Source organism: Drosophila kikkawai, chromosome 2R, assembly GCF_030179895.1.
Source record: "Drosophila kikkawai strain 14028-0561.14 chromosome 2R, DkikHiC1v2, whole genome shotgun sequence".
Lineage (NCBI taxonomy): Eukaryota > Metazoa > Arthropoda > Insecta > Diptera > Drosophilidae > Drosophila > Drosophila kikkawai.
This window is the reverse complement of record NC_091729.1, coordinates 13145660-13159330: the sequence shown is the minus strand read 5'-3', so window position 1 is coordinate 13159330 and position 13671 is coordinate 13145660. Positions and strand designations below refer to the sequence as shown.

At 47.4% G+C, this 13671-nt stretch overlaps 7 protein-coding genes across 13 annotated transcripts; 1 reads left to right on the top strand and 6 right to left on the bottom strand.

The window, feature by feature from the left end:
• Positions 1-23: 23 nt before the first annotated feature.
• Positions 24-1354, bottom strand: eIF2Bbeta (eukaryotic translation initiation factor 2B subunit beta). Its single transcript, XM_017171912.3, has 2 exons — positions 1195-1354; positions 24-1130 (listed from the first exon to the last, which is right to left on the bottom strand). Exons 1-2 carry the CDS (start codon positions 1248-1250, stop codon positions 128-130), a joined length of 1059 nt encoding a protein of 352 aa, XP_017027401.1. The 5' UTR covers positions 1251-1354; the 3' UTR covers positions 24-127.
• Positions 1355-1551: 197 nt separating this feature from the next.
• Fbl6 (F-box and leucine-rich repeat protein 6) lies at positions 1552-5906 on the bottom strand. 3 transcript variants are annotated; one of them, XR_011444568.1, is made up of 10 exons: positions 5548-5906; positions 4076-4991; positions 3799-4009; positions 3566-3735; positions 3365-3505; positions 3132-3299; positions 2837-3069; positions 2638-2772; positions 2284-2568; positions 1552-2053 (listed from the first exon to the last, which is right to left on the bottom strand). XR_011444568.1 is itself a non-coding variant. In XM_017171907.3 (9 exons), exons 2-9 carry the CDS (start codon positions 4973-4975, stop codon positions 2358-2360), a joined length of 2169 nt encoding a protein of 722 aa, XP_017027396.1. In that variant the 5' UTR covers positions 4976-4991; positions 5548-5906; the 3' UTR covers positions 1552-2357. The 3 variants fall into 3 exon arrangements, 2 of the variants coding, with proteins under 2 accessions (XP_017027396.1, XP_017027397.1); XM_017171907.3 differs by having other exon boundaries at positions 1552-2568; XM_017171908.3 differs by lacking the exon at positions 5548-5906 and adding an exon at positions 5217-5237 and having other exon boundaries at positions 1552-2568.
• Positions 5907-6152: 246 nt separating this feature from the next.
• On the bottom strand, positions 6153-7388 carry LOC108078416 (CIMIP2 protein CG18335). Its single transcript, XM_017172280.3, has 2 exons — positions 7228-7388; positions 6153-7164 (listed from the first exon to the last, which is right to left on the bottom strand). Exons 1-2 carry the CDS (start codon positions 7266-7268, stop codon positions 6234-6236), a joined length of 972 nt encoding a protein of 323 aa, XP_017027769.1. The 5' UTR covers positions 7269-7388; the 3' UTR covers positions 6153-6233.
• On the bottom strand, positions 7320-9347 carry dare (NADPH:adrenodoxin oxidoreductase, mitochondrial). 2 transcript variants are annotated; one of them, XM_017172276.2, is made up of 4 exons: positions 9136-9347; positions 8367-8739; positions 8142-8313; positions 7320-8083 (listed from the first exon to the last, which is right to left on the bottom strand). In XM_017172276.2, the coding sequence occupies exons 1-4, from the start codon at positions 9345-9347 to the stop codon at positions 7437-7439; spliced, it is 1404 nt and encodes a 467-aa protein (XP_017027765.1). In that variant the 3' UTR covers positions 7320-7436. The 2 variants fall into 2 exon arrangements, with proteins under 2 accessions (XP_017027765.1, XP_017027768.1); XM_017172279.2 differs by having other exon boundaries at positions 9037-9162.
• Positions 8735-9150, top strand: LOC108078417 (uncharacterized). The gene is made up of 2 exons (XM_017172281.3): positions 8735-8973; positions 9032-9150. The coding sequence occupies exons 1-2, from the start codon at positions 8877-8879 to the stop codon at positions 9115-9117; spliced, it is 183 nt and encodes a 60-aa protein (XP_017027770.1). The 5' UTR covers positions 8735-8876; the 3' UTR covers positions 9118-9150.
• A 675-nt stretch (positions 9348-10022) lies between the features above and the next one.
• On the bottom strand, positions 10023-10610 carry LOC108078236 (ciliary microtubule inner protein 2B). The gene is made up of 2 exons (XM_017171942.2): positions 10456-10610; positions 10023-10403 (listed from the first exon to the last, which is right to left on the bottom strand). Exons 1-2 carry the CDS (start codon positions 10469-10471, stop codon positions 10135-10137), a joined length of 285 nt encoding a protein of 94 aa, XP_017027431.1. The 5' UTR covers positions 10472-10610; the 3' UTR covers positions 10023-10134.
• Positions 10611-10750: 140 nt separating this feature from the next.
• LOC108078235 (uncharacterized) lies at positions 10751-13654 on the bottom strand. Of its 4 annotated transcripts, none has more exons than XM_017171939.3 (3): positions 13428-13654; positions 11681-12080; positions 10751-10983 (listed from the first exon to the last, which is right to left on the bottom strand). In XM_017171939.3, exons 2-3 carry the CDS (start codon positions 11997-11999, stop codon positions 10880-10882), a joined length of 423 nt encoding a protein of 140 aa, XP_017027428.1. In that variant the 5' UTR covers positions 12000-12080; positions 13428-13654; the 3' UTR covers positions 10751-10879. The 4 variants fall into 4 exon arrangements, with proteins under 4 accessions (XP_017027428.1, XP_017027427.1, XP_017027430.1 ...); XM_017171938.2 differs by lacking the exon at positions 13428-13654 and adding an exon at positions 12399-12549; XM_017171941.3 differs by lacking the exon at positions 11681-12080 and having other exon boundaries at positions 13428-13651.
• Between the last annotated feature and the right edge of the window lie 17 nt (positions 13655-13671).

Below are 13671 nucleotides of genomic sequence, written 5' to 3'. Positions count from 1 at the left end.
AATAAATGATTTGATTTCAGTTGTTATACTCAAGCTAGTGTTTTAATTTAAAATATCAAAATACATGAACTGAGCTGAAGCTGAACAAAATAAGCGATTAATGGCACTTTGGGAAAAGCGACCAAGTTTAAATCTCCAGATCCTCAGGATGATACAGTTCCGTTAGCAGGCGGTACACATACGAGGGGGCGTGGCCACCGGTGTTGGATATAAACAGAGTAATCAGCTCCGGTGGCACATAGTCGAACATGGGACTGTAGACCTTAGCTTCCCGTGCAGGAATGGAATCGTAGGGTATAACATCTTCGGCACAGCCCACCATATTGAAGGCATCCTGTTCGCACAGGTGCAGCGGCGAAAGCTTGTACATGGGCGCCAGCACGATCACCGGCACCGAATAGTGCTTGGCCGCTAGCGCCACCGTGTACGCACCACAAGCCGCCCGCAGTCCACCGTTGGCCAGGACACTGTGCGTCCCAATGATGACCTTGTTGACGCGCGACATCATCGCAAAGATGGCCGCATCTGGGATCACAATTATCTCCACATTCTTCTCACTCGCCAAGCTGGCAGCCAAGTTGTGACCCCGACAGGCCGGTGCACACTCGGCAACGATGATGGTAAGGGATTGGCGCTTCTTGATGGCTCGCTTCAGGAAGTTTTCCACGCTGCGCGAGTGGCCCAGAGTCAGAATGATCTCCGACGAGTGGATGTGCTCCTCGGCCTGTACGCAGATGTTCTCTGAGCTGGTCTCCAGCTCCGTTTCCACCTCTTGCAGGTGATCCAGCAGAGCTTCTCTTAGCCCCTGCTGTGGCACCGTGTAGTCACTCATCACGTTGCTCTCACTGGTCTGGGTTACCAGTTTGTGCAGCGACAGCGAGGCCTGCGAGTCGTCGGCAATGTGCTGGACCTTCGCATGCAGCAGATCAAACTCCTCGCGGGTAAGTTTCAGGATCCGCCTGGCTATGTTTGAGGACACCGTCTCCTGGGGCAGAGCTGATTGCAGGATCCGACACTGGGCGCGGACTATTTGCATGAGGGCATCGGCGTTTTGCCAGCTTTTGCTCATAATGATGTACTTGAAGATGTCCAGCGTCTTGTTGGTTATATTGTAGGAACCCTCCACCAATCTGCAAAGTATTAGCGGCTTTAGTTGCCTGCCGTTTAAACGCTGGCCCCAATTAATTTTCATACCCCACTTTGATGGCGTGGATTAGCTGGGTGACCTCCTTCAGTGGTTGTTCGTGCATTTTGCTATTTATTCTCGGAATAACTATTTATTTACTTTCACAATTCTGCTCAAAACTTGCCACACCGATTCCGGTTTACTTTGTTATCGATATCGATTGGACCTAATCAAACTGTATAACAGAAAATAATTTGAATTTAAATTTAAGCCCATATTTTTATACCCTTTAGTTTATTATAAAAGGGCTTTTGGCATATATTCCTCATACATATATAATCTACCTATCCTGCAGTTGGAATCCAAAAAGTTCTTTAGAAAATCTAATTAGGAGCCCCTGAAAAGTTTAAAATTAACACCTGGCATAAGATTGAAAATGTTTGCGTTTATTTTAAATTAAATGTACCTTTAATTGCCGTCTCTTAACTGCTAGTAATGCTTAACAATTGAATTGTTTTAATTTATGTTATTTAATTTTACGTTATGTATGTGTATGTGTGGTATATGCGTTACCTTTTTATTAATGGTTATGTTGTATATAAAAAAACATCCAATCGGAACGCTCTCTAACGCCAATATGTACATTTCTATCGGGTTAAAACACATTCTACAAATTGCCTTAGCTGGCGACTCTGAATTGACGACTAATTTATGGTAAATATATATCATTAAGTATTGCGAAACATACTCCTTTAAACTTAGCTTAAAACTCTGTGTACATACTTTACAAACACTCAATGGTCGGACTTAACTAACAATAAATCAGTGTGTCTATATAATTATATATATATATGTTTATGGATAAGGGGAAATCATTGAAAATCGTTGCAAACGGGTTAGTCCTCCAGGAAGTGAATGCTTTTCGCGCTGCAAAAAATTCGAATCAACTAAATTATGAATACATATTGCATTTACAAAAGGTCTGCGCTGAATACTCTAAATACTAGTACAATAGTACAATAATTACACACTACGGCCTATGAACAAGATAAGCATTATTGGAAGATGCAAGCGATTGCAAATGTATATGCAAATATTGCAATATGTTTTCCGCAGACTACAGTACAAAATCAACAGGTTGCAACAATTTAAATTACATTTAAACTTGGCCCGCCTTGATCAACAACAATAAAACCGACGATGTGTTGTGTGGTCTAGCCCACTGACTGGATTAGTTGCTCCCGCTGCTGCTGCTGGTTTTCAGCTGCACCCCCAACACTTCACGCAGTTCGTGCAGCTCCTGGGGTCCCTGCATCAGACGCTTGACTCCACGCGGCAGCCCTCGGCACGATGCCAGGTTGATTGAGCTCATGTTCACGCAGTTGGTGAGTATTTCCTTGACTGCCTCGTCCGACACTGACGAACCGCACAGATTCAAATGGCTGCAGGGAGGAAGTAAATTGTGTTTTATCAGCACACAATAGTTTAATTTATTCATGTAAAATACTCACGCTAAGGGCGACTCCCTGCCCTTCTCGGCGAGGGCGCGCAGGGCATTGTCTATGGGCTGCTGTACATTCGCCCAGGCGAGATCCAGCTCTATGAGACTATGCGCCCACTTGGAGGCGATGAGTTCCAGACCCGATCTAAAGACAGGATAATTTTCAATTAGTATTGACTTTCCCTTAATCGTACTCTTTAAGAACGCACCCCATGTCTCGTGTAACTGAGCAGCCAGACAGGAATAAATGCTTGATATCCCAGGCTGGCAGGCGGATAAGGCTCTCGTGTGTCAGCCGCGTGCAGTTGCGAACATCCAGTAACTTCAGTTTGGAGCTGCTTTTTAGTATGCGCTGCAAATGATCATCGCTAATAATGCGCGACTCATCGGTCAAAGCGGCCACGGATAGCTCCTCGAGATTTGGAAAGCCGGGCGAGTCCATCTGACAAGTATGAAATATATAATAGAATTTGTTCAGGAATATAAAAGCCAATGTATGCTTACAATTTCCTGCATTGATGCTGTGCTCGGCGTTATGTGAGAGTTGGTCACCCTAAGGACCTTGAGCTTTTGACAGCCCCGCTGCAGCTTCTCAATGTGCAGTACACCGTGTGATGTGGCCTGAGTGGTCACGTTCGAGAGATCCAGTAACGCCAGATTAGGGCAGTGCGTCTGCAACGATTTAAATTCCATTAAATTAAGAATAAAATAGCCAGCAGTGAGTTAGGACTACTCACCGACAGTATGCCGACTATCTGTGGTATACCCGCCAGACGGTTGTGCGCCAAATAGAGATGCGTTAGGCGACTGCCCATGGTCTGGAGTGCACTGCACAAGGAGTTGATGCCCACAGCGCTCTTGCTGGCATTCATCTCGACCTGTGAGTAAAGTAAACAACCTCAGAAAATGCTGAAAGAGCACACTATCCTACAACTTACATTGATGGAACTCAAGTCTAGGCGCTGCAACTTGTGCAAGTTGTCCACCAAGTAGGTGAGATTATCCGAGGTGAAACCCTTCCAGCCAGACAGCGTGATGCCAGCCAGATTCGGGCAACCACTGGACAGCTTGGTCAGGAAGCAATTGATGTCTGTTATTTTCCAATTGGCTAAAAGGCAAAAATACAATTATTTTTACTCATCATCCTTCGAAATGCATATTCATTACTTACAAACATTCAGCTCTGTGCAGGCACTGCAGCGGTTATCCACAAACCACTTTAACTTCAGTTCAGTGCGATACTTCTCCTTGACCCAGGTGGTCAGATCCATGGTGCGCCACAACGTTGGCCTTAAAGAAACCTGACGCCAGAGCGAGCAAACTCGCCCCAGGCGAAAGAGCGCGGGCAGACAACCCTCCATGTCCACGGCATGCTCAAAGATCTACAAGCGGAATATGTTGTGTTTGTCAGTAAGATTCTTCTTTTTTTGGTTCCATTTTATTCTTACCCTGAAGAGGACCTCCTCAGGCAGCTTTTGGGCCCATACACTCTGCTCGATGGGCTCGTCTGCAGCCGCCGCATCCGCACTCGTCGAAACCTTCTTTTGGCTATCTCCACCTCCTCCTCCGCCACCCTTCTTCTTGCGCGGCTCATACTCCGCCTCGTCGCTGTCCGGTTGCTTTGGTTTGCGGATGCGCTTGCGCACAGGCTTAGAGGCCGCTGGAACGAGTACAGGGGGAGAGGTGGCCGTCGGTGCGCTGTCTCCGGCATCGGATTTCTTGATGCAGAGCTTTATGCCCACCTTGTGGTCGCTGATCTCGCTCTCGTACATGGGCAGCGCCTTGGGCTTGCGGGCTCGGGAGGCACGTGGTGACGTGGACGCAGCCTTGCTGGGTTTCTTGGCGCTGAGGGCCGTGGCTAGCGGTTTTCCTGACTTTGGTATGGAGCCATTGACCGTCGTGGCTGTCGACACCACCGTCTCCTGTTGCCCCTGCTTGGGCGGCGTACTTGCCAGTTGCTGCTGTTGGGGTGGCTCCGCCATTGGAGATCGCTGGCCCTCCGAAGCGGGGGAGCAGGACGTAGATGTGGCCGTGTTGGTCTCATCTGTCTGCGTTTCTGACTTGGGCGGAGACAGGATATTCTCAGGTATAACGGCCGTGGTTCCCGACGCCGTAGTGTCACCGGCCAGCAGTTGGGGAGGCGTTTGCGATGGCGTCGACGGGGTGAGTGTGTTGATGTCCACCGTTGTAGATTTCTCCTTGTCACCCGGGGGCAGCGGAGTCTGCTCACCACTGACATCCGTGTCCACTTGCATGGCCGATCCCTCGGCAGCTTCAGCTTTCTCTTTTACGCCATCTTCGTCGGACACCTTGGTCTCCTCCACTTGAGCTGGTAGAGATTCGCTCATCACTTCACTTGTTTTGCTGCAAACGAGTAATAAAAAAAAACAACAAAAACTTTAGGCACTCGGATTCGAACTCATATTTTCATTATTCCAACCGGGAAAATCGATGCAAAAGGAACTCTCAACCCATTTTGGCGGTTTTTCACAGTTTCCCATTCGCCCCCGTTCTCAATACGAAATTAGGAAAAGCACGACGCGAAGAGCTCTCTCCGAGCCACGAACAACACACAGTCGTAAATCTCACCTGCTACAACAATTACATATATATATTTTTTGTTTTTATTTTTATTCGTTTGTTCGCTCTTAATAAACAAGTCGGGCGCAGTTGGGGTCGCACCGACTTGTTAGTGACCTGTGCGCAAACTCCCACCGAATTCCCGCCATAAATCTCGCCCGTAGGGTCGTTATCTACGCGGGGGCGACGCTAAATCGGTGCAATCTCAACGGATTGATCCTATCTTCGTGGTTTTCTCGCTTCCCAACTGTGTGTTTTGTTGCCACTGCACTTCCACTTAATATTTTCGTATGCTGCTCGGCGCGACGCGTGCAGGGTGCATAATCGGCATTCAACTCACCACTTGGAAGAGAGGTAGGTACACAAATGTATGTTATCTGCCGAGATACTGTTCGCTCGCTCGCACTCGCTGCGGTACTGTACTGCGCTGCGGTGTGTGAACGGTGCGGCACTATGTGTGTGTGTTTGAATTGTTCGATTTCGATTCTAAAGATTTTTTTCTCTTGGCGTTTTGTTGGTAACTGTGGAGTTTTCGCTGCCCCAACGGCCGCTTTCACATTATTGCCAAGTACACGAGGCACTGCACTCCAATTGGCCACGGCATTGGCGAGGATTCGTACATTATTTGGACGCACAATCAATTAAAACTTAATTCCATCAGCCGAAACGACGTAGAAGCAGAAACACGATATATCGATATGTGTGCGACTCTATCGATGGCAGTGTTGCCAGATGAAAATCTGACTAAATTGCCTAAATAATCCCGAATAATATCGATATTCTACTAAAAAATCGTGTTATCTCTCGAAATTCAAAAGATTTATTCATTTGAAGGTAATACAGGAATATATTAATAAAAAATATGTGTTATTTAATAAAAATGCAGTACTTAGATTTATAAAAGTTACAAAAACTTTCGAAAAAAATTCAAATTTAAAAAAACCGTTATTTTTAAATATCTATACAGCAAATTTATTATACACTCAGAATATTTAAAATCAGTACTACAGAATCTAGTCTATTATGTCAGTAAGTATAATTCAAGTTGGCCACCTCCGGTAGTACCGTGAGACCCTTGTGCACCTCCAGCCAGCGCTTGGCGTCGTACGTGGTCTTGCCGTAGGTGCGTCCAAACTTGTACATTTCGCCGGGAACATGTCCAGCGTAATTGGGCACCATGCCATCCGTGGTGTGATAGACGACAAAGTGACCCACCGGCGGACAGGAGATAGCCGGTCGGCTGAGATCCTGGCCGCAGCACCACGAGTCCCTCTTCTTCTTGTACATGTAATCCGAGAAGCTGCATAGCGCCCGGTGGGTGAGCACCTGGTTGGATTCCCCAAACCGGGTCACCGACATGGGAATGTGGCCTGCGTAGCCGTTGATGATGTACTTGTCGTTATCCTCGTCTTCCAGGTAATGGGGCGACGTGAACTTGCTGTAGGTGAGTTTCTCCGTTTTCGGGGGACAGACCTCGTCCTTAAGGCCTTGGGAAACGCCGGTGACCGGGATCAATGGTGACCGGTAATAGGCTTTGGGCAGCAACCGCTCGTTTATCTTCCGGTCGAATAGGCCCTTTCCGCTCTCTAGCAGATCTCTGTGTCGCAAGTTTCGATTCTCGCAGCGGTAAAGCTCCATAAGGGTCTCGTGGTCGGAAACTCCCGCGGATGCTGCTGCCAGATAACGCTTGCCGGTCTGTCTCACTATATTTGGGACAAAACCAGCATAACCCGGCAGGATGGGGTGCCTGTACACGGAGTCCACCAGGTCCTCTCTCGTACGCAGCACCTTGAGTTCATGCGGCGTGGGATAGTCTTTGAGGCCGCCCTTGGTGTGAATGGGGGCCACAATCAGTTCAGGGGCATGGTAGACACAGGGATCGATGAGCAGGTTGTGCGACTGCCGGCCATAAGTGCGACCCACTCGATAGCGATCGCCGGCGCAGTGACCGGTATATCTAGAGATTACCCCACGGTTACCACCAGAATCCTTGTTTTATAGAGCTAAAATGATGGCTTACCCGGGCACAAAGTGCGGTTCTGGGGTTATGGAGTTGTCCATCTTTCCACCAACTTGAATTTAAATTGCACAATAAATTTTCCACAGTTTTGATGATGTTTTATAAATGAAATTTGTATATTTACACACTAATAACAAAGGGATTTCAACGACACATAAATAAAAGAAAGCTAGATTTGTTTATAAAAACACACACCAAAAATAATTATCTTAGACACCCGCCACTTTCAGCATCTCCTGGATGCTTACGATTTTCTCGCGCGGCTTACCCTTGGCCTTGCCCGCCTCGCTTTCAAACTGGTCTATCCTTTTCCAACCATCCCAAGTGACCACTCGCTTGTCAGCCGCGTCGTATCCTGGCTTGGCACAACTAGTGTCCAGCACATTGGCTGCTATATCATCACAGATGCTCTTGGCCACTGCAAAAGCCCCGCTCATGGTGGTCAGGATAACGCCAGTGGGTCCCGTGCCCAACCAACCAGCCACATACAAACCAGGATCGATTTTCTCGGTATCCTTGAGGACCCGTCCCTCTGTGTTGTGAACTCGTCCGCGTCGCGTGTCAAAGTTGATGTCCGAGTCCACGCAACTGGATTTATAGCCAATGCTGCGGAGAATCAAGTCGGAGGGAAGACGCTCTGTGTTATCGGTGGCCACGGCGTAGTCCTCTTGGAGTTTCGTGACGGAGAACTCCATTTCTCCCAGGTTTATTGCCTTGGGTGCACGAAGGAAGATGGGCAGAAATTGCTTTGAGCCAGCAGCACCAGAAGCTCTGCCCTGTTCCTTGAGGCTTTTGAGCATAAGTTCGGTGAGACGCTTGCGTGGACGCTGCAGTTTCTCCACCAGAGAATCCACTCCTGAAATATGATGAGCTTTATAATTTGAATTCTTTTGGTTTTAGGATAGATTTTGCACCTGAAAAGTCATCGGTTCGCCAGCGCGTGTCCACATTGGGCAGCTTGAGCATTTCTCGCAGCTCCTTGATGGTAAATGCGGCCTGCAGAGGACCCCGTCGACCCACAAGATGCACGCGCTCCACCTGGCTACGAGAAAGGGCTTCCAAGGCGTACTCCGTGGTGTCCGTGACCTGCTTAAATAAAGATTAGAAGCTTTGTTGACCCGGTTAAAGGATAACCTTACCCTTAAGGCATCCAAAGGACTGAGGAGCATCCTGGCCACATCTACTGCCACGTTGCCTTGTCCCACAATTGTAACATCTCGCCCGTTGAGATCCGGATTGAGGTTTTCCGCTCCTGGCAGACCATTGTACCAGGCCACAAATTTCCTGGCAGATATTACATTGCCCTGCTGCTCGTTCTCCAGCTCCAGCTCTCGATCCTGGTCCGCGCCATAGGTAAGGAGCACGGCATGGTACCGTTCCCTTAGCTCCTTCAGGCTGACGTCCGTTCCAAGCGACACATTGCCAAAGTAGCGAAGACGCGGATGCTCGGCGGTCTTGGTGAAGGTGTTGATCACGTTCTTGACCTCCGGATGATCGGGCGCAACGCCAAAGCTGCAATGTGCGATTTGCATAATGGGACAAGTCGTTAGTCGATAAGTGCGATGGATGGAATGCATGACACGCAACCCGGTTGCGGATAAAAGCATTTGAGCTTTGAGTGCGAGTCACACACGGTTTTTGCTTCCAAGATGCCGATGGCGGCACTGATTCTTTGCCTCTTGCTGATCTTCACCTGCAGCCAGGCGGCGGCAGACAGTACTTTGTGGGGTCTTGACCAATTGGGAGGTAAGTTTCCCGCTGTACAGACTTCTGGCGAGATTACAAGCTTAAGCTTCTCCCACAGCTTACTTCAGTGGCATCTTCCGGTCTGTAGTGGGTCCCCTCTTCGGCTTTGGACCAACAGCAAACAACACCGCCTCCGCCTTCTAAGCCTAGTTTCCTGCTTACCGCACCAGTCCGAAGGGAACCGGCAGCTTCTCCACCACGTCCACCACACAGTCGCTCAGTTGCTTCAGCAGCAGTTGGGCGGCATAGAAGCCGGCGGGTCCGGCGCCCACAATGCAAATCCGTTTGGTGGGCGCTACGCCCTGGATCACCTGTAGGCGGGCAGGAGACGTATGGAGGCCTCGTCGGCAGATGCTAAGCAGATTTAGACCCATGGTCCATGTGTTTTGTGGCTTTAACAGATATGCTGGTTAAATAGATGACGAAAATTGTCCAATAATGGTGATTATTGTTATTTACTTTCTTATCTGCGGATCGCTTTCACCGCTGGCCGCCAAAATCCTAAACTTTGGCTAGGAATAATTGGGGTATTTCACGACTATTGAGAATTGGTCACACTGCCTAGGGATAAAGTTTGTGAAATTCGAAGGTTTAACTTATCTTTTCTATGATTTTTTAGAAAATAACTTATATTTTATAACTTTCAAAGCGTAGATGAAAGCAGGATATGGGAATTCTTTTGTTGTTTGCCTGGTTTTTAATTAATTCTAGTTTTGGCGGGCTGGGACTTATCGATAATGAGATAAACGATAAAGACGTTTATTTTGAATTTATTCTTATCATAATTTATAAGAAATCTGTATTAAAAAGCTAGATAATTATACTAAATTATTATAAATTTAGGAAGTTGTTTCCCTTCTGTTTTATCTTTGAAACAAGTTACAGAAGTCGGTATGAATTTAAAAACAATATCACTTTTGTTTAAATAAATCTAAAGGTAAGTTACATTACTTTAAAATAATTTTCTCAAATTTTAAATAATTCCTGGAACAACAATTTATTTATTCAAATTATAATAAAAATTTCCTTAAAAATAAAAACCAACACTATTTCATAACACATTTTATACTTTTTATTCTGGGTGCTTCTCTAAGCGTAACACAGCAATTTTGATTGGCTATATAAGTGACCGAGGGAGGCATCTAAGAATTCCGAGGCAAATCAATCGTGATTGAGGGCCAGATGACGCTTGGCGTCTATGGTGGAGCGGCCCCAGGTGTTGCCCACGCGGAACTTATTGCCAGGAACATGGCCACCATAGCGCGGAATCATGCCCACGACCCTTGGATAGATCACGCCATTGGGATTGGCAAAGGAGCGACCGACGCCAGCCTTCTCCACGGGCACCCACTCGGCGCTGCGGATGAAGTGCATATCGTTCCTGGGATAGCACCAGCCCTCATCCGGCAGATGGAAGTCGAAACCGAATCCTGCGGGGTCCGAGGAGAGTAAGGGAAAAGTTGAAAGCATATCTATACTTACGGCTGGAGTAGGACATGATGATGGGTGTTTTTTATAATTCTCTGCTTCGAGTGTTGCTGCTTAACTGGGTAAATAGAAACTGAATCTGGCTATTAATAGAGCCCCGCCTGACAGGAGGCGCTTCGACAAAACGACCCGACCGTTTCCCGGGGCAACGGAGGCCACAAAGGAGCTAGATAAGCAGCAACAAGTTCACAAGTCACGACACCGATTTCCTTCTGATTTGCATTTCCTGATGGCGCTGGCGATGTACCTTAATGGCAATTAGTGCGACATTTAGCATGACATTTACAAGTATCATTATTATTACGGGGCACTGTTTATTTCATTACGTTTACTGAACTCATAATTTAGTCATTTACAGGGGGGTCGGTGTTTATATTGATTAACAACAGCTGGAAGGGATTCTCCTCCTCCTCCTCGCTCAGTTGGACTTCTTGGCCTTCTTCTGCTGCTTGCTCTTGAGCTTCTCCTGCTTCTTCAGCTCCTTCTCCGTCAGGGACTTGTACAGCTTGTAGCCAAAGAGAGCTGTAATGGGATTGGAAAGAGGCATATTAACTAGGGGTTCACACAGAAATCACTGAAGGGTAACTGAGACCGAAAATGGAGACTAGGAGAAAGATCACGGCCATCACTTTTGAACTGGAATAGGTCTGAGCAATGTGGGCATGCTGAGCTATGCGCTGCTCGATCCGACCGATCGTAGCCTCAAACTTGTCCTTCATCTCCGCCAGAAACTGATGCCGGTCCGTGTCGGCCAGGGACTCCAGCTTGCTTTGCATATCGCCTATCCTTTTGATCAGATCCTGCGAAAACTTGCTGCTGGGCCCCATTTTGGCCACAATCTCCTCCACGGACTTTTTCAGCTGCTCAACCACGCCGACTTCATGATGGCTCATGGCGGCGGCAACAAATCTCTCGGTTCGGTGTGTGTGTCAACTACTCGCCGGCATGGATCCCTGTCGAGTACTGTCTGGTCTTCGTAATAGGTATGTCTGTGATGGATTCTACCTATGCTGCCCTGTGTGTTATCTTATCGCAAATCGAACGCCTATAAACGAAGCAAACATTCTATCCTGGAGCCCGAACGTGTGTATTTGTGAGTGTGAGGGCTTTGGCAGGGCCCCCTGACACACTTATCACCGCCCCTGCTCTGCACAAGTGGGTGCGGATATCGCACCCGATAAGGCTTTACGACGACGGCGTGGGCTCTCGTTCAGCTTACCAAAGACGAGCAGAATGAGGGCCAGCATCACGAAGAAGAATATGTACTCCCGCGAACTGTGGCCAGGTTGTCCGTACTGGCGCATAAAGTCCTCCGGCGATGGTGGCTTCGGGTTGTAGATGCTATCGCGCAGTTCGGCGCGTTCCTCATCCGAAATACCCTCCATGCTCTCGACCAACTTCCAGATCTCATCGGCACTGGGCATCTTGAAGTCCGGATGGCCGGGCTCGGCGCCGGCAAAGCCAGCCGGTCCTCCGGCTGCAGCTGCCGCTGCCACGTCGTCGGCGAATGCCTGCTGGTTTATCGGATCCTCAGCCATGGTCTAATTGCTCTCTCTTTCTGGGATGGAGTTTAATTTACGGGGCTGTCTGTCTGTGGGCTCGCCTTTAGCGGTTGGCGTCTGAATTGGGGATGAAAACATAGTATACGGTTCTGGGTTCTGGTTGCTGGTTTCAGCGGGGATCAGCATGCTGCTACTGGGGGCAAAACTAAATCACAGAAAACAAACAACGTGGCAAAACGAAAACTAAACAGATACGAGATTTTTTTGACACTGGGCATTGATTATCTTTGGACACGCGGCATGCAGAGATTAAGACAATCGAAGGGGGAGTTTAAATACTTAAAGATCGAGAGGTGCCCCCAGTGAGCGCTGCTCGGACCCGGTAATTATTTAAATTATATTTTTTTTTTTTTTTGGCCGCTTGCCGTTGCTTACGTGCTCCGGCCTTCTGCTGCTCGGGAGGACTGAGCACTCTCTAAAAATCATATTAAAATCAATACGAAAATAAACTGACACTCGTGTGTAATCAGTTGCTTATATTTCATTTATATTTCTGAGATATGCCCGGTCGCTACTAGTAGCCGTGTTTTCGCTGCGCTTTTCGATTTGCCCCGGACCTGCCTTCGTCAGCATATATTTCCAAAGGTAGAAGGGAGTCCAAAGAAGTTGGCATGGTGGAGAGCGGAGTATAGGTATAGGTACTTGTATTGGGTGTGCTACGATAAGGGAGAGCCATGTGCTTATCAATGCCGGACTTGGCTTATATAGAAACTGCCTGTAAAGGTACCCACCAAAAGAGGCATATAGTTTAAACTCTAAAATATGGTTTTCTAAGTGGTAAGTCAGTTTTAAATCATAAAGTCTTGCTTACTAGTCAAAACCTATACCAGGATTATCCACCATAAGTGAAAATCGGAGCTTAACTAAATAGAAATCTATCTTAACAGTTCAGAATCTGACAAAATATGATACTTATTTTTCTCTCCTTACACCTTATTGCCACTGTACCCACTGTTCTATACAACATAGATTTATGTTTTCCTCAGAGGTTTGACTGTACCACTTGCACAAGTGAATGGTGGCCGGTCTCTTATCAGACGCCCCTCTTATCGCTCTTGAAACCCACAAACTTTTGACTACGTACGCAAAAAACCAAAATAAAACTAGAGTGATATGATGGGCAGAAAGAACACGTAAGACAATCCAAATCAAAACCAAATCAAAACAGATAAAAGGTAAAACCAAACACAAACGAAGACATCCAACAGCTGGGGCCAAAGCACAGGCACCAGCATAAGGGTTAACGTTCTAGTTGCTCGCTTGGTGAAAGTCTTTTGACCCAATTCGCGGTCGGGATCTCGGCCAGGTTATTACATGCATTAAAAAAACGGGGAGGGGAGTAACGTGACTGCTGGGAGGGGGTAACAATCAAAGGGGGAGGAGGCTGACTTGACCAAAACTCACCTGCCAAAGTGAAAACAACAACAGCCGGCACATAGAAGGCGAGATTCGGAATGGACTGCTGGAAGGGCGAACCGGCGTCGGTGAGGTCAACCATTTTGATTATAATAGAATGTCTTTTAGGAAGCACTTGGGCAGCAACTAGGCAAGACTTTTCACGGCCCGATTCCGAGTTTATCTCAGTAAAATGCAAAAAACACTTCAGAGAGGCTGCGATTGGAAGATGAAAATGTTTCGTCTGGGAGTC